Source organism: Bactrocera tryoni, chromosome 3, assembly GCF_016617805.1.
Source record: "Bactrocera tryoni isolate S06 chromosome 3, CSIRO_BtryS06_freeze2, whole genome shotgun sequence".
NCBI lineage: Eukaryota > Metazoa > Arthropoda > Insecta > Diptera > Tephritidae > Bactrocera > Bactrocera tryoni.
In genome coordinates this window covers 79236619-79259161 of record NC_052501.1, presented here as the reverse complement: position 1 = coordinate 79259161, position 22543 = coordinate 79236619, and the positions used below count along the sequence as shown (strand labels likewise).

The 22543-nt window shown below is 31.0% G+C and overlaps 1 protein-coding gene across 11 annotated transcripts in view; it reads left to right on the top strand.

Annotated features, from left to right (window-relative positions):
- The window catches only part of LOC120772584 (transcription factor collier), an 87463-nt gene that overhangs the window by 4536 nt on the left and 60384 nt on the right, over positions 1-22543 (top strand). For 7 of the 11 annotated variants that reach the window (XR_005705076.1, XR_005705077.1, XR_005705075.1 and 4 more), the window contains exons 1-3: positions 1736-2006; positions 11900-12117; positions 12864-12919. Coding sequence is in view for 5 of the 11 variants with exons in the window: in XM_040101288.1 (XP_039957222.1) it covers positions 1816-2006; positions 11900-12117; positions 12864-12919 (465 nt within the window). In the remaining 6 variants the exon portion in view is untranslated. Of the gene's footprint in view, positions 1-1735; positions 2007-11899; positions 12118-12863; positions 12920-22543 lie in introns of those variants that run through there. The other 4 variants (XR_005705078.1, XM_040101290.1, XM_040101291.1 and 1 more) reach the window with 2 other exon arrangements.

The following is a 22543-nucleotide window of genomic DNA, read 5'->3' as shown; positions in this document are numbered from 1 at the left end:
AAGTGCTCAAAATTACTTCGAAATTTATTCACTTGGCGCTCAAGCAGTTTCCGAAATTTCCTTTCCGACGCACTTGGCAACCATTTGTGGCACTTTTCGCGCCAACTTTCATCCCCTTTTTCATTTTCTGGAGCCAGCTTGCTGGCTGGTGACTCTCTGCTCCAGGAGTATGGGTTTGCTCTACGCCTACTCCATATTATCTGCGCTGCCGACGCTAGTTAAGTTAGATATCACAAGCTTATGTATATTAACTGTTTACTTCTCGCATTCTCTTTGTTTGGCAACATGTATGTGTGAGTGTTTGGCAGTATGTTTGTATGAATGTTTGGCTGTATGTATGTATGAGCGTACGTTTGTTTGGGCATCGCATTGTGTATACGCACTTCATAATGAAGTGCTTTGCCGTTTGACTCAAAAGCCGTGAAATGTATGTCGGCAGTTTATTTATTGATATTTGTTGTTGTTATTATTATTTGTATACCCAGAATAAGATACATATATTAAGTTTGCCAAGAAGTTCTTAACTCCTAAAAGGAAACGTCGGAGATCCTTTAAAATAGGTATATGGATATATAAAGGAGCAGCGTCCTCAGCTGAGTCGAGCCTTTTCCGTCTCTATATACCTCTTCAGTTCCCTCAGTTTTTGAGATATCGATTTGAAATTTTGCACACATCCTTTTCTTTTTAAGAAGCTGCTCATTTGTTGGAACCACCGTTATTGGACTACTATAGCATATAACTGCCATACAACCTGAAGTATCAAAATCATGTCCTTGTAGGGGAAACTTTTTTATTTCAGAAGATATCTTCACAAAATTTGGCACAGATTATTATCTGAGGTAATAATGCAATCTCCGAAGTTCAGATTCAGATCGTATCATTATATCATATAGCGCCATACAAACTGAACGAACAAAATCAAGTCTTTGTAAGAAAAACTTTTTCATATGAAGAGATATCTTCATGAAATTTGAGGTGTATCATTGTCCAAAAGAACGCTATAATCTCTGAATAAATTATTTAAATCGAACCACTATAGCGTATAGCTGTCATACAAACTGAACGAACAAAATCAAGTCTTTGTAAGAAAAACTTTTTCATATGAAGAGATATCTTTCGGAAATTTTGCGTGAATTATTACCTAGAGCAATAATTCAATTTCTGAAGAAATGGTGCAGATCGAATCACTATAGCATATAGGTGCCATACAAACTGAAGGATCAAAATCAAGTTCTTGTAAGAAAAACTTTTTCATATGAGGAGATATCTTCATGAAATTTGACACGTATTACTATCTAAGTCAACCCTATAATTTTATCAGAAATGGTGCAGATCGCATCACTATAGCATATAGCTGCCATACAAACTGACCGCTCAATATCAAGTTCTTTCATTGAAACTTTTTTATTTGTGAAGGGTATTCTAGAGTTAAAAAAAATATTTTCTTGTTTACGTTATGTTTAGTGTTTTCTTGTTATTTTCACTTTCACTTTGGCTTCCTTTTTTATTGCATACCTTGCTGTAAGCGCGTTCTGCGGCGGCTTATTGCTCTTCTAAGGGTTTTCTTACGATTTTGGCGTGCGTTTCGCTGTGTGTGCGTAGGCGTCTCTGTATGTATGTATGTGTGCCTATAAGACTCTGTATATACATATGTATGTTTGTGTGTGTTGTTTATCAAATGTGTGTGTGAGTATTATTTGTGTTTTTTGAGTATTATTTACATGAGTGTACGTGTAAGGTAAAGGGATTTTGTTTGTTTGTCCTGCGAAAGCTTTTTTGTTTGGTTAGTTTTCATTGAGATGCTTGAAGCGTGAGATGTTTCCACCAGCGAGAAAAAATAGCGTCGAAATTTCCGTTTACGAAGTTGTTAGTGAAAGCGAAAGTGCGCGTGTGAGTGCCTCTGGCAGTCCAACTAGCAGTAGTAGTTGTTGTGAGCGTTTGAAGAAGATGACAGCGGGACTTCTATATTTGGCGACGGCAAATCACAATCAAGACAAGGCGTTGAGGTAGATACACATACACATACGCACATAAATATTTATTTGAAAAGCATAACAAAAGTGGAAAATTTCAAGTTAAAAAGTGGCAGGAGAAAAATATGTATAAATAAGAATAAAAATGTATAAATACATATTTATAAATGCGAAGATATATAGATAAATGCGAAAAAATATATAAATGCGAAAAATATATATGAATACAAAAAAATATACATATACATACTATATTTAAATCCTCCAAAAAAATTTTGGCTTTAAAAATTTTTTTTTTTTGTGCAAAAAATCTATAAAAATTCAGCGGCAAATTGGCGAGCAATTAAATTTGACGCCAAATTACTCGTATTTTTGTTGGAAAAAGTGTGCATGTGCTTATACAGTTACATTATATGAGCTATATGTATATGTATGTACACACACATATACATACATACTATAATCATTGCTGTTGGAAGGCAAATACGCGCGAACAAAGAAAATAATGTCAAATTTTGGGGGCAGCAATTGAGTTTATACATATGTATGTATGTATGTATACATACATATATGTGCAGAAATATGCGTATGTAAACATATGATACCCAAATATGTAAATATTGACGAGCAGTTACAATTTCTACTTACTAAAGTAAATTACATACAAAAGCTCAGTCGATTTAGCCTAGTCCAGCTGTCCGTATGTACTATATATGCCAACTAGTACCTTAGTTTTTGAGATATCCTTATGAAATTTTGCACACATTACTTTCTTCCGAAGAAGCTGCTCATTTGTCGAAATTGTCGATATCGGATCACTATAGCGTGTAGCTACCATACAAACTGAACGATCGGAATCAAGTGCTTGTATAGAAAGCTTTGGTGTAGATTACTTTCCAAGGCAAGGCTACAATCTCACAAGAAATTGTTTAGATCGGATCACTATAGCATATAGCTGCCATACAAATTGAATGATCTACATCAAGTCTTTGTAAGGAAAACTTTTTTATTTGATGAGATATCTTCATGACATTTTGCAAGAATTATTGTTCTTTGTAACGGTACAATATTCAAAGATATTGCTCAGATCGGACTATTATGGAATATAGCTGTCATATAAGCTGAAGTATTAAATCAAGTCTTTGTAAGGAAAACATTTTTATTTGATGAGATATCTTCATGAAATTTGGCACAGATTATTGCCAAAAGTAACGCTGCAATATAACAACAAACTGTTTAGATCAGGTCACTATAGCACATAGCTGTCATACAAACTGAAGTATCAAAATCAAGTCTTTGTAAGGAAAACTTTTTTATTTGATCAGATTTCTTCATGAAATTTGGCTTGTATTATTGCTTAAGGCACTGCTACAATATACCAAAAAATCGTTCATATAAGATCACTATAGCATATAGCTGCCATACAAACTGACCTTTCAAAATCATGTACTTGCATGAAAAAAATTTTATTTATTAAGATATAATCATGAAATTTTGCATTTATTATTGCTTGAGCTTGCACCACAGCCTCCGCACATATTGCTCAGTTTCTATTTTTTCTATAAATTTTTTTCCATACTCACAAAGCAAAAACTGAGCTAAATAAGAGTATACATATGTATGTATAACAAAACCAGAAACAAAGCCATGTGCTCAAATATTTATAGATAACGCACACATTAATGACTACATCAACATTAATATGCGCCTACATACATATGCTTATATGTATATATTTTATAAAAAATCGAAATCGAGTTTTTATTGCTTACGATTCACTAGATCATGTTACATATACATACATACATATGTAGCATACAATTTTCAGCTTCCACTGTCAGATATAACCAATCTATAACCAATATATAACCACTATATAACCAATCTATAACCATTTTGTAACCAAAATACAAATTTTCTTTGAATATGAGTAGTTTCTATTATATATTAAGCTCAAAGTATGTATATGCTTCAAAATATATTTGTATGTGTACATAAATACGTATGTACAATTATTATGTACATACATACACATATAACTTATGTACATATGTACATACATATCTACGTATAAATCATCAAACAATGGCAATAAGTTTATGTAGATAAAAAATATTTTTATTGTGCAGCGTGGAACAAAGGCTTTATTAATTGTATACACATATATTATACATATAAATATTAACTGTAAATGCTATTTTTTCAGCAAACACCGGAGGCAAAATTTGCAAGCGGTTTAATTGCTGCAAAGAAAACATAATAAAATGAACGGATATTTTTTGCTTCAAAATTTGTTTAATATAACTCGAATAAAAACAAATTAAAATTTAAAAAAAAAATTAAAAATTAAAAAAAATTAAGAAAATTAGAAAAATTAAAAAAAAAGTTAAATAAAATGTAAAAAAATTAAGAAAAATTAAAAAAAAAATAAATGACAAAAATACACCTATATCTTAAACAAAAATAAATTACATTTCAGAAGCGCTTAGAAATAGAAATTATTATAAAAATTTTATTGCTTCTGTCACTAACTCAAGGCAATTAAGATTTTTTAATATATTTCGAATGAGAACAAAGTGAAATTACAAAAAAAGAATTTAAAAAAAAATTAAAAAAATTAGAAAAAAATTTAAAAGAATTAAGAAAAATTTTTTTCATTAGATCGGAAGAAAAAAATTAAGAAAATTAAAAAAAATTAATTAACAAATGTACACCTATGTACATCTTAAAAAAGGGAAATTACACTTCAGAAGGTTTTAAAAATAAAAATTATTTTCAAAAATTTTATTGCTTCTGCCTTTACCTCACAAAGTCCAGACGCTGAAGCCAATTTTCGACGGTTTTCAAGCATAAATCGGCCGATACTGCTGCAATTTAACGTTCGATATTCGGATGAAGTTCATCAAACGTTGCTGGCTTGTTGGCAGAGACCTTGACCATAGCCCCATAAGAAATAGTCTAACGGCGTCAAATCGTCGACTTGACCATAGCCCCACAATAAATAGTCTAACGGCGTCAAATCGTCGACGAATTAACCGCGCCATTTCGTGAGATAATACGTTCACCAAACTTAGTTTTCAGTTTGTGACAGTCGCTGTGAGGCTTGTGGTGCCGTCCTGTTGGAACCACATTTTGTCCAAGTCCATAGCAGCCAATTCGGAACAAAAATATACGCTTATCAAAAATTTTAGTTATGAGCGGTAGCGATTTCCATTCACATTAACGTGTCGGTCTTGATCAACACGGCGGAAGTACGGTCCAATGACGCCGCCAAAACCGCACCAAACCGTAATTTTTCCGTGATACAATGGTGACTCATGTAGGTATGTGTGAATTGTTGGCTGACCAATAACGCATATTTTGCTTATTGACGCAGCCATTCAGCCAGTAATGAGCCTCAACGCTGAAATTTTCATAAAAAAATTTTCAAAAAAAAAAGCTATTTTATAAAATTGTTAGAAAAAAAGAAAATTTAAGGAAAAATAGTTTTCGTGCGATCTACGGTCGGTAAGAGGACCCCTTCCCTTCCTCTTCTCGTGGTTGTATTTTTTAGGGTTAGCAACGGTTTAAGTCGATTTCTGGCAAAACTACAAGTTCAATAGAAAAAAGTTATATGGCAAAGTTGTAGGTATTGAACAGATCTACAACTTTTGTGTCAACAACTTTTTCACATAACCTCAAAATTTGTACGAAAAATTCAAAAAAATATTTTTTTCTCTTTTTATATAAAAATGATATTTTTAAAGCCTTCCGCAATAGTCTAATGTATTAAAAAAATTACAGAATTTCCTAACATCTTACAAATACTGCACATTTAAGTGCAAAATATACAAAAATGCTACTTCGCACTTTGCTACTTGCTGCGCACATCCTCTTCAAGGCAGCGCTGCTTGCGGCCTCTTGCTGTCTCAGTGCTGGCATTCGCCACAATATCTTTCAGTCAATAAATTCAGCAATGCAATTGCTTATGCAATCGCATATGTTGGAGCAATAAAATGCATTACATATGACCATATAAATATAGCGGTGCATATGCATCCACGTACAAGCATACTACTGAGCGTGTGCCGAGCGAGCGCCGTTGCAGCCACTTTGTCAGCTGAATAAATGTAAAATAAAATGCCTGCCGACTATCGATTTTGCATAATAAATCAACTGAAGTTTTACACATTTTTATGATTTACGAGCTTATACTCGGAAACACACACACACACGCAAAGATACTCAGTGTGGTTATGTGTGGTTCGACGTGGTATAAAGGTCAGAAATTAGCCGGCGAATGAGTAGTTGTGAGCACTTATGCCGGGAGGTGAGGGCTTTTGCTTTTATTGTTGCCATTGTAAGCGGCCAATTAAATTAAAAGTATGCTTTATAATTGCCATGAAGTGTAAGGTGGGCAGAAAAGAGACGTTCTATAGCTGGTGCTTCGCTCAAATATACATATATGCATGTATGTGCGTTTGTGTAATTGTAAACGCTGGAAAAATTTAATTTAATATTTATTTGACTAGCATAGCATATTGTTTTTATAATACTTGGTTACTTCATTACTTTTATAGACAGTCTCCTGAGCCTAATAACTATATACTTAGATACAATGTATGTATATAGGCTAGTGTTGAAACCTTTGTAAATGTTATATAAGCAAAAAATTCATGTTAGGTTCAAACCCATCGGAAACGAAAACTAGAAGTAACACATATTGAATGAAAAATAATTTACCTGTGATCTGAGGTCGGGTAGAGGAATGAGTGGGGCGTTGTTGAATTCTTAAGGGTTACCAATGGTTTATCTCGGTTTGCGCCAAAATTGTGAGTCCTAGAGAAAAAAGTTGTATGGCAAAGTTGTAGATAATGAAAAGATCTGAAACTTTAGTCTTTGCGCCTTCTTCACATAACCTCAAAATTTCTGTGAAAAACTCAAAAAACCCAGTTTTGGAGATTTTTATTACAAAAAAAAATGTTTTCTTTCATGAAATTTCGTGTGAACTTACCTTCTTATGTCCCAAAAACACTGTTTTAATAAATAAAAACAATTTGTTCTTTGTTATCATTAACAATGTTTTTAGTATTTTTTATTTTTTGTTGTCATGGCCTCAAATATTTTGTTTAGTTGTAAATTGTATAGGAAATAATGAATAAAATACAACGACGACTTACGTTATATGCTCTATTTTAATAAATATTTTTTTTCTTTTAATTTAACTATTTATTTTTGAAAGGTCAATCAATAAAGCATTGTTTTTTTAAAATTTTTAAATTTTTTTTTTTCAGATTTAATTTTGTTTTAAATCACATTTTATTTTTAAAGAGTCATTAGAGAATTTTTTTAAAATATTTTTTTAATTTTTTTAATTACATACTTTTTTTAAATATTTGTTTTTTGAAATATTTTTCAATATTTTTTTTTAATTTTTTGAATATTTTTATTAAAAAAATTCACATTCTATTTTCAAAGAGTCAGTAGAACAAAATTTTTTAAAATATTTTGTTTTTAATACATGATTTTTAAATTTTTTTAATATTTTTTAAATTTTTTCTTTTTAATTTTTTAAATATTTTTTATTAAAAAAATTCACATTTTATTTTTAAAGAGTCAGATAGAAAAATTTGTCTTTAAATATTTTTTTCATTTTTTTAACTATGTACATACTTTTTTTTAAATATTTGTTTTTTTAATATTTTTTTTAATTTTTTAAATAATTTTATTAAAAAAATTCACATTTTATTTTTAAAGAGTCAGTGGAACAAAATATTTTAAAATATTTAGTTTTTTAATACATACTTTCTTAAATATTTTTTTCACATTTTTTTAATACCTATATTTATTTTTTTTTTGTAATTTTTTTAATCATATTTTATTTTTAAAGAGGTCAATAGAGTATTGTTTTTTAATATTTTCTTAAACATGTTTTTTTATATTTTTAAATATTTTTGTAACAAATTTGTATTGTTGTTATATTTTTATTTTCTATAATTTCGCATATTTTAAAAATAATCTTATTTGCTTGGGAATTTGTTAGAAAATTAGTCTTTGATTGTTTTATTTCAAAATTATATTTTAGCGATTTTATAGTTTCGAAAATCATAAAATTATCAAATATTCAAGAAAATTAAAAATTATTTAAAATAAAAAATAAATTATATTTAAATAAAAAAATTGTAACAAAAAAGTGATTTCATATAATTTCTGGAAATGCATACATACATATACATACATACATATTTAAAGAAATTTCTAAAAAAGTGTGTTTCCGTTTTAAAAAGATTTTAATTAAAAAATCGAATTTCTAGAAAAAGTATGTTCCGTCAGGAATGCCATAATTGAGTGTAATAAAAAAATTAAATAAAAAAGTTATTTCATAAAATTTGTAGAAAAATATTTTTTCGCTTTAATAAAAAAGTTTTAAATACAAATACTTTGAACAAAATTTCTAAAAAAAACATGGTTTCGTTATTAAAATAACAAATTAAATTTTTTTTCATTATTTAATTATTTAAAAAAATAAAAAATTATTTAATAAAATTTTTATGTATGTTTTCATTTTGAGCTTTAATTAAAATAATAACAAAAACATTTATTTAGTTAAAAATGAAATTCAAATGAAGGATTATTTAACAAAATTTCTAGAAAAATTATGTTTTCGTAAAAAAAATTAAATTAGATTAATAAAATAATAAGTAAAATTAAAAAAAAATTGCATAAAAAAAATTAATTAATGAAAAAATTTTAAATACCAATTTTTATTTTTAAGGAAGTTACAGTCAAAAAACGCTTTGTTTGAAATATTCGCCACTTGGCTGCTATTTGCCAAGCATTGGCATGCCTTTGTCAGCTGCTAAATAACAAATTTTAATCTTCATTACAAAACGTTCGCATACCTTTTAATTCCATAAAACTATATAAGTCTGTATATATGGATGTACATGTACATATGTATGTGTCAGTGTGTGTGTGTCCGACAAGGAGTGACTGTAATTTTGCATTTTGTCATGCAACTATTTAATAATAACCGCAGTGTGTCGCAGAAAAATTAAAAAAGTTGAGAAAAAAGAAACTAACGGTATTACGTTGGTGCAATTTTCCATGAATAAATAACAAAATCTGATAAAAACGGCATTTTCTAAATTAAATTGTTTGCAATGCGCGAGTGGGGGTGTATGCTCACATACATAGCTGTGCGGGTGTATGTGTGAGCGACTAAAGACCGTTGGCGAAAAGTAAAAAAAAAAACGCTAGCTTTGCCTTTATAGCTAAAATATACTGGTATGTGTGCCCCTCATAACCAAATGAGTAGCTGTGACTTCAACGTTATCCTTTGGATATCCTTTGACATGGAAAAATAGTCAATATGTTGCAGTTGTTCTTGTTGTTGTGTTTTACTTGTATGAAGGCGTTTACAAGCCCATAAGGTCATTTTTGTAATACACACACTCTATAGCTACAGTACATATCATACTGACTATATTTATTTTTCTGAATGCATGCATGTGTGTGTGCGTTTGTATGCATGTGCCGGCAAGTTGTTGACATTTAACATATGCGCAACCACTCATTGCAATTATCATGTCTGTTTGACATGGACACCGCACATAAATAGTCGAACATAACAAATACATATGTATGTGTGCATAAAGTCATTTACATGTGTATATTTATACATATATACATACAAACATATACGCATAATATAGCCATATGCCTTTAAATATTTGCGTATTAGCAATACGGATATACTATTGGAGTTATGAACTCTTAAAGGCCTTCGCAGTGAAAAAATATGAAACACTGTTAGCTGCGACTGTAGCGTAGCTATAATACCCTACACAGGTGCATTTTTTATGGCATAGTGGGTATAAAAAATCTTTATCTTGGATTTTGAGCGTTCAGTTTGTATGGCAGCTATATGCTATATTAGTTCGATCTGAACAATATCTTCGCAAATTATAGTCTTACCCTCTGTAATAGTTCATACCAAATTTGATTAAAATATCTCATGAAATAAAAAAGTTTTCCATACAAGTACGTGATTGGGAATTGTCAATTTGTATGGCAGCTATATGCTATAATGATCCGATCTAAACTATTTCTTCGAAGAGTGCATTATTGTCTTAGATAATACTTTTCACCAAATTTCGTGAAGTTATCTCATCAAATAAAAAAGTTTTCCATACAAGTACGTGATTTTGATTGGCCAGTTTGTACGGCAGCTATGTATATGCTATAGTGGTCCAATATGGGCGGTTCCAACAAATAAGCGGCTTTTTGAGGAGTAAATGAGATGAGCAAAATTTCAGAGCAACATCTCAAAAATTAAGGGTCGAAATCGCGTATATAAAGACATACTGGCGGACCAAGCTTAGTCGACTCTGCTCAGCACTCCGATCATATACAAGTATATGTACAATTTTTGGGGTTTCATACGCTTTTTGCTGGGTGTTACAAACTACTTGGCAAACTTAATATACCCTCAAAGAGTATAAAAATATATTCTTGATAGCGTTATTGTGAATTGTTCTATGATTGTAAATTTGTTAGCGTGTAAACTAACAACATTTGTCATTGATATTTACTTAAAAAAACTTCACCTACATATGTATATCAGACTATTTTTTTAATTTTAATTTTTAATTTTATTTTTTTTTTTTTTTTTTTTTTTAATTTTTTATTTATTTTTTTATTTAATTTTTTTTTTTTAATTCGGACAATTTTAACTTTTTGAACTAGTTTTTTATGAAATTTTTATTATTTTTAAAAAATTAAATTCTGATTTTTTTTTTTTTAATTTTTTAATTTTTCTAATTTTTTTTTTGTTTCATTTTTAATTTTTAATGTTTATTTCGTTGACACATTTTTAAACTTTTATAAGTTTTAATTTTTTTAATTTTTTAAATTTTTTATAATTTTTTAATTTAATTTGTTTTTTTTTTAATTTTTAATTCTTTTTAATTTTTTATTTTTCATTTTTAATTATTTTTAATGTTTATTTCAGACACATTTTTAAACTTTATTAAGGTTTAATTTTTTTAATTTTAATTTTTAATTTTTTTTTAATTTTTTTTATTTTAATTTTTAATATTTTTATATTTTTTGTTTTAATATTTTAAAAAAAATATTTTAAAGTTTTTTGTAATTTTAATATTTTTTTAATTATAATTTTTTTTAATTTTTATTATTTTTTATTTTTCAATATTTTTATTTCCATCAATACATAATTTCCCAGCACACTGTTCACAGCTTTTCCCTAAAATATAGTGTTTTGTATTAAATTACTGTTACCGTAAACTTATATACCGTTATGGTATACCTGGCCTCACAATCTATCTATTTACCAGTCTTCCCTTATACTACATATTTGTTCTCATTACTTTTCCAAAACAGTGTATTAAACATTTATCATTACTTCGCGCGCTTGTCGCCTGTCATTAGTGACACAGTCCATACCAATTAATTTGACATAATTTATGACGTGAAACTACGCTTGCTTTGGATACCTAAATGTCGATTACTTGATCGCCTGATAAGGCCATACATTCATAGCCAATTATGCATACAACTTATATCGGCTATGCGAGAACTTGTATTAGTAATTGCTGGAACACACCTTGTTAATGGCTTTTTTAAGAAATAGTTTAATAAATAGTTATTGCCTTACCCTTTTCATGAATTTTGCATTGGAAATTTGATTACGCTAGCTTAAACTAAAGAATACTATATATAAAATGTGCGCGCGTAAAGGTATGCTACGTTTTGGAACAATAAATTTGCTTTTTGCAGCTTTTCGGCGCTGAAGTCGGTTATTATACTGCTTCAGTGTAAATTTTGTTATATGTATTTGTATTTTTATGTATTTCTTATACTTCAAAATTACAAAAAAAATTTCCTTAATTTTCATATATCTAACATTTTCTTTTTCCTCTTTCCAGTTTGGGCATTGGTCGCGCTCACTTCGAGAAACAGCCGCCGAGTAATTTACGCAAATCAAACTTTTTCCACTTCGTAATTGCGTTATACGATCGTGCCGGGCAACCGATTGAAATCGAACGCACCGCATTTATTGGTTTTATCGAAAAGGATTCAGAATCGGATGCGACAAAAACAAATAATGGCATACAATATCGGCTGCAGTTGCTCTATGCGAATGGTGAGTGATTAAACTATAGTAAATATGCCTAAAATATGTAAAAAAAAAACTAACCTATAAAAATTTAGAGGTTTTCAAAGAAATATTTTTTTTTTGTACTAGAAGAGGTTAGGTTCACTTATTTCGGTTTTCTTATATTGTTCTGTTCAAGTTGTGCGTCTAACGAAATTTTTGTATAATTTTGATGGAAGGGCATTAATTATACTTGCGTAGGCTACACTTTGCTTCAATTGCGCTAGTACCATCCTTTTGGCGATACGACACTCTTGGACCCTTTCCTCTCCGAGAGTCTGCTTATTTTTGAGAACCGTTCATATCTAAACACTATAGCAACTATTTTCACTGAGGGTTTTTTTATATGGCGGCTCCCAAAACCAGCGCACAACCATGTTCCGCCTTCTCACGTTCAATTGGAAGTTTTTTGGCTACCCAGAGAATACTTGATCTAAGAACGCAAGTCGTGAGCTGCGTGCAAAAGAATCGTTTCTTTCCCATCCTATATGAATGTCGCTCAGAGACCTTTCCGCACTTGCGTTAACTTCTATACAAAGATCCATCTTGCTTTGAATCTCCAATTTTCGCCAAACAGCGAAAAGGAAGAATGATTCACGCGCTGTTCTAAAACTCGGCGATAACCATCATGTACTATATTTTTTTAAAAACCACTTTAAAATATATATTTGTTAATATATTTTCATAAAATTTATTGTGGTTTATTCTCCTTTTCGCTCTCTTCTTTTAAACAGGTGCGCGTCAGGAGCAGGACATATTTGTGCGACTCATCGATTCGGTGACAAAGCAGGTAAGTCTGATGACGTTAGAATGATTTAAACGTGATTATATAGCGAATAGAATTAAAAAAAATTGAAGAAACGAAATTTAAAAAAATCGCATGCGAGTAAAGTCGAAGAGTATATTGAAGTTAGAATGATTTAGACGTGTGATTGAATTGAAAAAAAAAAATTAAAAAATTGAAGTTTTGAAAAAATCACATGCGAGAAAAATCTAAGAGTGCATTGAAGTTAGAATGATTAAAGCGCGATTATATAAAGAATTGAAAAAATAAATTTAAAATGAAGTTTTAGAAAATCGCTTACGAGTAAAATTTAAGAGTTTGAAACTAAAACTTAAAAATCTCTTGCGAGCAAATTCACCGGTTATTCGCAATGAATTTCTTGAAAAAAAATCAAAGTGTTGAACTTAAAAAAATAATTTCCTCAAAAAAAAATCGAAGTGTTGAAACTTTAAACATATGTATGTATCTCTCTCATGCGAGTAAAATCGCCGACAACCCGCAATCACTTTCTTCGTTGGCAAAAGTTTTTTCGTAGCTTTTTCTTATGAATCTGCTCCAAACGCCAAAAAAATATAGCAACACTTTTGCCATTTGCCATTTGTTTTTATATTCACCTTTAATCGCACATATACTTGTATGTATGCGTGTGTATATGTGCGCGCTTGCAGTGAAATCGAACATAAGTTGCGTACAAAATTGATTGTCACAGTTAATTAAGTGCGTCCATGGTACACGCCAATAAATTGAGTTGTCAAACATGTACGAGCAGCAGCAAAAAAGAATTAATAGGGGTGTTACCACACACATACAACCACACACGCATACATACGCTTCTAGTGGCATATAGCGCTCGGACTAAGCGCTACCCCTTTACTCTCGCACACATGCAGACCCATTTAGTGGGAGTCCCATTTGTGCGACGGCGACTGGTAAACTCCTTTCTTTACGTCCTTTAGCTCATTTGCCACAGGTCGCCACGGCACGCCTACACATCAACCAAAATACACACATATAAACACATATGTATGTGCGTGTGTGTGATATCCGCTAATGCTTGCGAAACGCAACGAAATGCAAACGCAGCATTTAGTGTTTAGAAAAAGTGTCTAACTCGTTAAGACCCGTGAGAGTGCCGAGCGGCAAGGATCGGCAGCATATGTTCGATTTTTAATGTTTTTATTACACGTTTGCTCTTAAAGCTCATTGTTGTTGGAGTTGTTGTTGTGTTTGAAAAGGCATCTAGTGTAAAGAGAGCCACTGTGTAAAAAATTGACTTTCAAATGTGCGTTAAGTGCTTAGCTCCTCAAATGAATGACTCGGTGAGTGAGTATCAGTGCGTAGCTTGCTCCTTTTGTCAAGGGTAATTAATTTCTTGACTGACGAATTTTTATTGCCGTTAAAAAAAGCTGGCAATAAAATGTTGCTAGTACCTGTTTGGCGTGTTGATTTGTTGTGTGCGTTCGAAAATCGATTAGTATGCGAGGTAAAAAATGCGCTGGCTGCCGCTTGAGGTTTAGGGGTTTCAGGTGGTTTAAGTGAAATCTGAGCAAGTTGTTGGCCACATCTAGCTTTAACTTTTTCCACAATTTGTTTTTGATGTTTTGTAGTATAATATTATAAAAAATAAAAATAAAATCGAGTCCCGAAAAATTTCGGGATACCGAAATGCAGCATTAGAAGTATCATAATACGTTATTTAAAATCTTTTAGCGCAATATTATTAAAAAGTAAAAATAATGTTAGTCCCGACAATTTTCGGGATCCCGAAACGCAGCATCCAAAATGCCATATTATTTTATTTACATTTTGTTTTGAGTATAGAAGCGTAATACTTCTATCTGATAAGTTCAACTCAATTCACTATTATTAAAAAATAAGGAAAACTGAGTGCCGATAAAATTCGGGATTCCGAAATGCAGCATCCAAACTACCGATATGTCAACATTTGCCAAATAAAAAACATCGTTGTCCTCTACTCAGTTCTATATTATTAAAAAGTAAAAAAAAAATTTAGTCCCGAAAATTGTCGGGATCCCGAAATGCAGCATCCAAAATCCCGACATGTCAATATTTGCCAAATAGAAGCGTATTACAAAACATCGTTGTCCTCTACTCAGTTCTATATTATTAAAAAAATATTAAAAAAATTTTGTGCCGAATATTTTCGGGATCCCGAAATGTTGGATGCTGCATTATTTTATTTAAATTTTTTTTTAGTACTAAGCGCAATTATCTTAAAAAATAAGAAAAACTGAGTCCCGAAAACTTTCGAAATGCACCATCCAAAATACCGAAATGTCGATATAAGCTAAATAAAAACGTAATACAAAAATAGCGCAAAGTGCTACTCAGTCCCGAAAATTTTCCGGATCCCGAAATTCAACTTCTAAAATTCCGAAATCTAAAAATGTATAAAATAATGTAGAGAGAGCTGTATTAATTACATTTTTAATCCCGAAAAATTTAAACTTTTATAGAGCGCTTGTGTGCACAAACGTACATATTTATGAAGTGTTTTATAATCACTCAATTTAAAACATGTCTGTTTATTGTTCTCTTGCTATACTCTTTATAAGTATTTGTATACCTCACATACTCCTACTTACAGCTACATACATAAGTACATACATATTATGTGCGTATGATGTGTAAATATGTTCTTATATTCACGCACACAATCATGGTCGCACTTTATTTCATGACAAATTATCTTTCAACGCGTTAATTAAGCGATAAAATAAATTTGCATGTCGACAAATTTCTGCGTATTCACACGTACGCGCCCAGCGAACGCCAACAGCATTCATTGGCCGATTGGCCGCGAACCGAGGCGAAGCACCGTCAAGTGACTGCAGTGATTTTGCAGGCAAACAGGCACCAACTCGTGCATACATGTATGAGCTTGAGCGCGAGTGCGGACAGGTCGATAGGCGAAAGTCATTTTGATTAAATAAGTATATACACATTTCTATACATACATGTATACGCGTACATATGTATACATATTTGTGTGTGCGCTCACTGCATTGGGCGCGTAAAATATGTTGAAAGCATTTTTGCAAATTTCCACGTTTGTTATCGTTCGGCAATAAAATTTATCGGTCGGCCATTATTACAATAGCAATGTATACGTAGTTATACATATACGAGTACATGTATGTATGTAGGTGCTCGTATGGAGTCTATGCAGATGCTCATTTGCTGCCTCACACGCAGATTCATTTCTTCATTTATATTTGTATTGAGGCGAGTTGGGTGATGTAGATTATTTATTTGCGATAATTTAAATATGCTCACATTGTGCTTTAACAAATTCTATTTTACATTATTTTATTTAATGCTTATTTATTCGAAATTATATTACAAATATTAGTTGCAAAAAACTCATAATACTTTTAAATCAATTTTACAATGAAAAAATGTTTATATTTTTAAGAAATATTTTAAATTTTTTAATATTAATTTTTTAATATTATTAATATAAATATATTTTTTTGAATTATTTTTTACTATTTACATATATTGGGTAGTCGAAAAAGTCTTTTCGTATTTCTAATCAAACTTCAACTTATTTTTTTTATATTTATAATGAACTTTAATGAACCAAATACATATGTATGTATCATTTTGGTCGACCACTTTTTGCCATTTTTCCGCTAATCAGTGTATAACTTTTCTGGTTTCTCGGCGAAAAAATGCGATAAGTAATTTTCACATGCTTCTCTTGCCAGTTTTTGCCGAGTCATCAAAGGTGTGAGTGGTCTAGCGTTATCCTGATGAAAGACGAGGCGCTTTCTGTTGATCAGTTCTGGCTATTTTTCCCCCCTATTTCCATTCGCTTCAGAAATGGTTCGATTTCATTTCGTTTCAGCGAAGTATCGCTGATGTTAATTTGGTCAATTAAATTTGTCAAAGACAATTCATGCGGTATCCAAACATTGAGCTTCTTTTTGTAGCCAGCCTTTTTTAAATGATTCAAAATCATTTGATGATGAATGTTAAGTTCTTTAGCGATGTCATGGCTGCTTATGTGACCTGGTCCTGGTCAAATTTTTCCATAATTTCATCGACATCATCTTTCACATCGAAATTTCCAGAACGGAAACGACCAAACCATTGTTGTGCTACACGAACTGATACAGCATCGTCTCCGTAAACTTCAGATATTTCGTTGGTGGCTTGCGTGCCATTCTTCTCTTTTTTATCCAAAAATTAAAAATATAGCGAATTTTTTCATTATTTTCACTCATTTTTGAACAGCTGTAACCTTTTTTCAACTTCCTCGAATTTTTTTTCTTTATGGTTAAATGAAGCTGAAGCTTTTCTGACCTTTCCATGTATGATGCAAGGTAATTGGTAGCACTGGAAATACATATATGACTGCAACGTCATCTATTGACAAAATACGAAAATACTTTTTCGACTACCCAAATTAAAATTTTTTTAAATTTTAATTTTCGACTAAAAATATCATCTTAGTTTTTATTCTGTTAATATTTTTTTTAAACATTTTTGAAGGTGAATATTTTTTTTAATTTTCGACAAAAAATAAAGTGATTTTTTGTTAATATTTTTTTGAAGTCAATATTGATTTTTTTTAATTTTCGACTAAAAATAAAACGGTTAATATTTTTTTTTTGAAAGTCAGTAGTTTTTTTAATTTTAGACAAAGAATAAAATGATTTTTTGAAGTCAATATTGTTTTTATTTTTAATTTCCGACTAAAAATAAAATGGTTATAATGTTTTTTGTTTGAAAGTCAGTACTTTTTTTTAATTTTCGACAAAAAATAAAATGATTTACTGTCAATATTTTTTTTTTTAATTTTTTGAAAGTCAATATTGTTTTTTTTTTATTTTTGACAAAAAATAAAATGATTTTTTTGTTAAAATTATTTTTTAAATTTTTTTTAAGTCAATATTGTTTTTTTTTTAATTTTTGACAAAAAATAAAATGATTTACTGTTAATATTTTTTTTTAAACATTTTTGAAAGTCATAAATTTTTTTTTTTAATTTTAGACAAAAAATAAAATGATTTTTTGTTAATATTTTTTTGTAATTTTTTGAAAGTCAATATTTTTTTTAATTTTTGACAAGAAATAAACTGATTTTTTGTTAATAATTTTTTTAAGTTTTTTGAAGTCAATATTGTTTTTTTTTTTAATTTCCGACTAAAAATAAAATGGTTATAATGTTTTTTGTTTGAAAGTCAGTACTTTTTTTTAATTTTCGACAAAAAATAAAATGATTTACTGTCAATATTTTTTTTTTTAATTTTTTGAAAGTCAATACTTTTTTTTATTTTTGACAAAAAATAAAATGCTTTTTTGTTAAATTTTTTTTTTCAATTTTTTTGAAGTCAATATTGTTTTTTTTTTTAATTTTTGACAAAAAATAAAATGATTTACTGTTAATATTTTTTTTAAATTTTTTGAAAGTGAAAAAATTTTTTTTTTAAATTTTCGAAAAAAAGTAAAATGATTTATTGTTAATATTTTTTTTAAATTTCTGAAAATCAATATTTTGTAATTATTTGTAATATTTTTAATTTTTATTTGGTTTATTAATAAAGTTTGACTATAATATATATATATATTATTTTATTTTTCAAAACATATTTTGAATGAGTTTTTACTTATTTAAATCAAACAAAAAAATTTTTTTATAAAATTTATGTAAATTATTTTTATAATATATACATATAAATGCGTAAATTATTTAATATTCTTTTTTTATTATATTTTCATAAATTATTGCATAATAACGCGCAATTATGAGCATTTAGCATTTTTTATTTGCATTTTTATGTTAAAGCCAACACTTTTATCGCCAACTTCTCATTGCGGCACACTTTATACGCCTTTCATTGCATTTAAAAAATATTAAATACCAATAAGCGGTGACTTTATGGTGGCTGACTTGGCACTGACAGTCATATGACGGCTGGCCAATCGGCTGCAAAGCGGCGAGCGAGCGAAAGAGAGAGGGGGAACGCGAAAAAAATGCGAAAACTCGTAAAGTGTCTCAGTTAAACGGACAGATAAAGCGGCCAAAAGCCATAAATATGTGAAAAATGGACTAGCGGATAAACGCACCAACACATGCATAGAAACATGAAGATATATATGTACATACATACATACATATGTAATATATATGTGCAGATGACTATGAATATCGCACACATTGCGCGCAAAATGGACTTGGTCACTTCAAATGGCACCAAAAAGTATATGCATATACATATGTATGTGTGTGTGTAAAAGTGTGCACATATTGTTAATATTAGTATATATAACTGTATATAATAGCACCATATGTGCCGCACGCCAAAAATGCGTCGTTAGCGCACATTCACCCGGCCCAAACGGCCGTTGATCGAGCGAGCGCTGAATGCCGAACGCCGCGCCTAGCCGCTGGCTTGCGCCCGTACAATATTTCAGCCACTTATCTGCGCAAATTAATCGGCGCTTTTTCAGCGCTCGCGCGAGTTTCAGATTTCACTTTTGAAAAATAATGCGTGAAATCGAGATTAGTTGATTTGATATTGGGCCAGCGCCAGCGCCAGTTGTCGGCCGAGCGCTGCCAATTCTACTCCGAAGGGTGGTGCTGTGAGGGCCGAAATGCATATAAAAGCATAGATTCGTAACAAAGCGCGTTTGCAACCGCCTATGAATGTATGTGTATGAGTGCTTAGTGAAAATTTTTGAAAATTACCCGCAAATGCTTGAAATATGAGCATAATCGCCATTTGGTATTGTTAATATGAGTGTTGCTGCACTTTGCCGCTATTGTTGTTGTTGTTGCTGCGGGACAATGCGGCAAAATTAAGTAGCGAAAATGAGCAGTGAACAATTGCAGTTGCAGTCTGCAGTGCAGTGTCGTTGTTGCAACGCGGCAAGCAAAAAAAAAATACTTACATGAGGAAACCTAACCCTAATTATTAACTGATTATCTGTTAGGAAAGAGGAGAAGGGTAGGCTTGGGTATTTACTTTGATTTAGAAGCCAATAAGGAATGGGTATACATATGTACATATGTGAACTAATACACAACGGTTAACTACTATAATTTTTAATATTTGCTATTGGTCTGAAACTGGTCTCAAACTAGTCAACAAAGTACTAGTACTAGCAGAGTATATATGTACATGCATTTATACATATATGAATTAATATACAACTCTTAAACGCAATAAGCTGTAAAAATTTTTATTGTCTTGAAACTAGTCTCAAACTAGTCAAGAAAGTACTAGTTGAGTATTTACATACATATGCACTTATATTAATTCATACACAGCTTTTAATCACTATAAGCTGTCGTTGTCCCTACTTTACTATCGATCTGCGACTAGTGCGATACTAGTCGTTTATGGACTAGTACTCGTTTTTGCACTAGTAATGGAGTAAGCGCTAAAATTTCACTTATTAATATTCAACGTAACTAAAATAAATGCCGAATTTTAAAATAAATACAAAAAATGAACTAATTGAAAAGTAGTTCAAATTGGACTAGTTCCATACCAGCTATAAACAAAGTAGTTGATAAATTTTTAAAAACTCTATGGGCACAATTCAGTATATAGTTTTTTATTTTTGCGAATTTTTTTTTACAGCCGTTAATATGAGGGTCATACGAGTATACCGTTAGGTAAAAAAATCAAAAATTGGTAATTTTTTGAAATGTATTTAATTTTTATGCAACTTGATTTCATAAAGCTTTATGGATACTATCATAACTCAATATAGATATGGGTAACTTCCATAACTCGAAGTTTTCCATAACTCGAACTCTTGAATTGGCAATAGAAGTGAAATTTCATACAAATTTCTTTTACAGCTCGAAGTCTCTCTAACTCGTTGTTTTTTGTGGATTATAGTGATTCGAGTTAGCGAAGTTCAACCGTAGTTGTATTTTCGTAACTAGTGTGTCACTAGTCTGGAACCAATTATAAAATTGGTATGTTTCTCTAAACGTTGGCTGTATTAAGCTTTCTAACGAATTTTTTAGTTGTAAACATTATTTTTTTAAACAATTTCAGAACTGGTTACAATTGCACTGGTCGGTAACTAGTTACAAAAATTATGTAACAGTTCCCAAAACCTATCGCCGCATATTATGCACCACTTGTAATGCGTGCTCTTATCATTATTTGTCATTAGAATTTAGAACTGGTTACATTTGCACTAGTCGGTAACTGGTTACAAAAATTATGAAAAAGTTGTAAAATCCTAACACCGCATATTATGATCCACCTGCAATGCGTGCGCTCATCTCTAAATTGCGCGCTGCCAACACTACACTACAAATGCACCGAAAAAAGTAAAGCTAAAGAGTTATGAGAAATGATGGCAGATATAATTTCAGCGCGTCCAATTTGCATATTCCGCCGCAAATACTAACTCTAACACGTTTGATAACGCGACCGAAATGGCTGCAGGCGCGTACATACAGAGACTCATAAATGTTTGTTAGTAATCGCAATTATATGTGTATGTGTATGTGTGAGTATGTATGTATATATGTACATATATGTAAGCTAATCATATGCATATGCGATATTATGTACTACTAGTCTACAATGGCTTAACAACCCCATAATATATGCAACCTGCTATCCCTTTTTTCCATAGCTTGCAAAAAAAATATGCCTTTGCGCCTGCTTGTATGCTAAGCAATGGTGCTGCAACCTTTTTCGGTAGTTTTTTTGGCTGGTGCCAGCAAAGAGATAACATTTGTGCAACATTTTTTTTTTTGCAAACCCAACGCGCTCACCACACCAATGTGGCATCTATGCTCGCTTTAACGCACACTCATGTTCTCATATGTTTGTATGTGTGCGTTGGGTACCTGCAGTGTGTTGCTCTACTATAATTTCCTTTATATCAGATGTAATTTCAAATCCCACCTAATCCGATCAAATGATTGTTCTTTTCCTGTTCGAGTATCGTCGCCCAAAGCCCATATAGCCGTATGAAGCGCTCGCCTGCCCCTGTTTGCAACCACTCTTGTGCGCTCACACTGTCGCGTGTCGTCCAATCGCTTGTCAACGTGTGTCGCGTGCGTGCACAACATGCGCAGGGGCAGGGTAAAAGTGCGAGGTATGAGTGCAAATATTGAGCGCACTCGCCTTCTTCGAATGATAATATTTTTCGAACTTAATGAATGCTTTTTGTTAGCAGGTTCTGCAGACTTTCTTTCACCATTCCTTTCCTCGAAAGGCCAATTCCTTCAAAAGCCCACAGAAGAAGCAGAAATCATAAATCACATGAAAAGCGGCGGCGTAATGCCTGTTCGACCTTTATCGGCTGCTTAAGTGAATACTTAGGCACATAAAACAAGCTTAAGCTCAGTGGCTTCTGTTTACTATTCGGCTTTCTTTTGCTGATAGACTCGTAATCGCTGCGAGATTTGCTTTTAGTAAACATTGGTTGCAAGCTTAATATGCTGGAGCACAGCAGCTGATTAGATGGAGCGACGTGCTGCGTCATTTGAGGTTAAGCAGCAGTTGTATGTATAGAGCAGAAGGCAGGAGAATGTCCAAAAAGCAAAGGTGGTAACATTTTAAGGAAAAAGAAACTTCATATAATATATAATCACATTCTTAAAATAATTTGTAATGTAATATA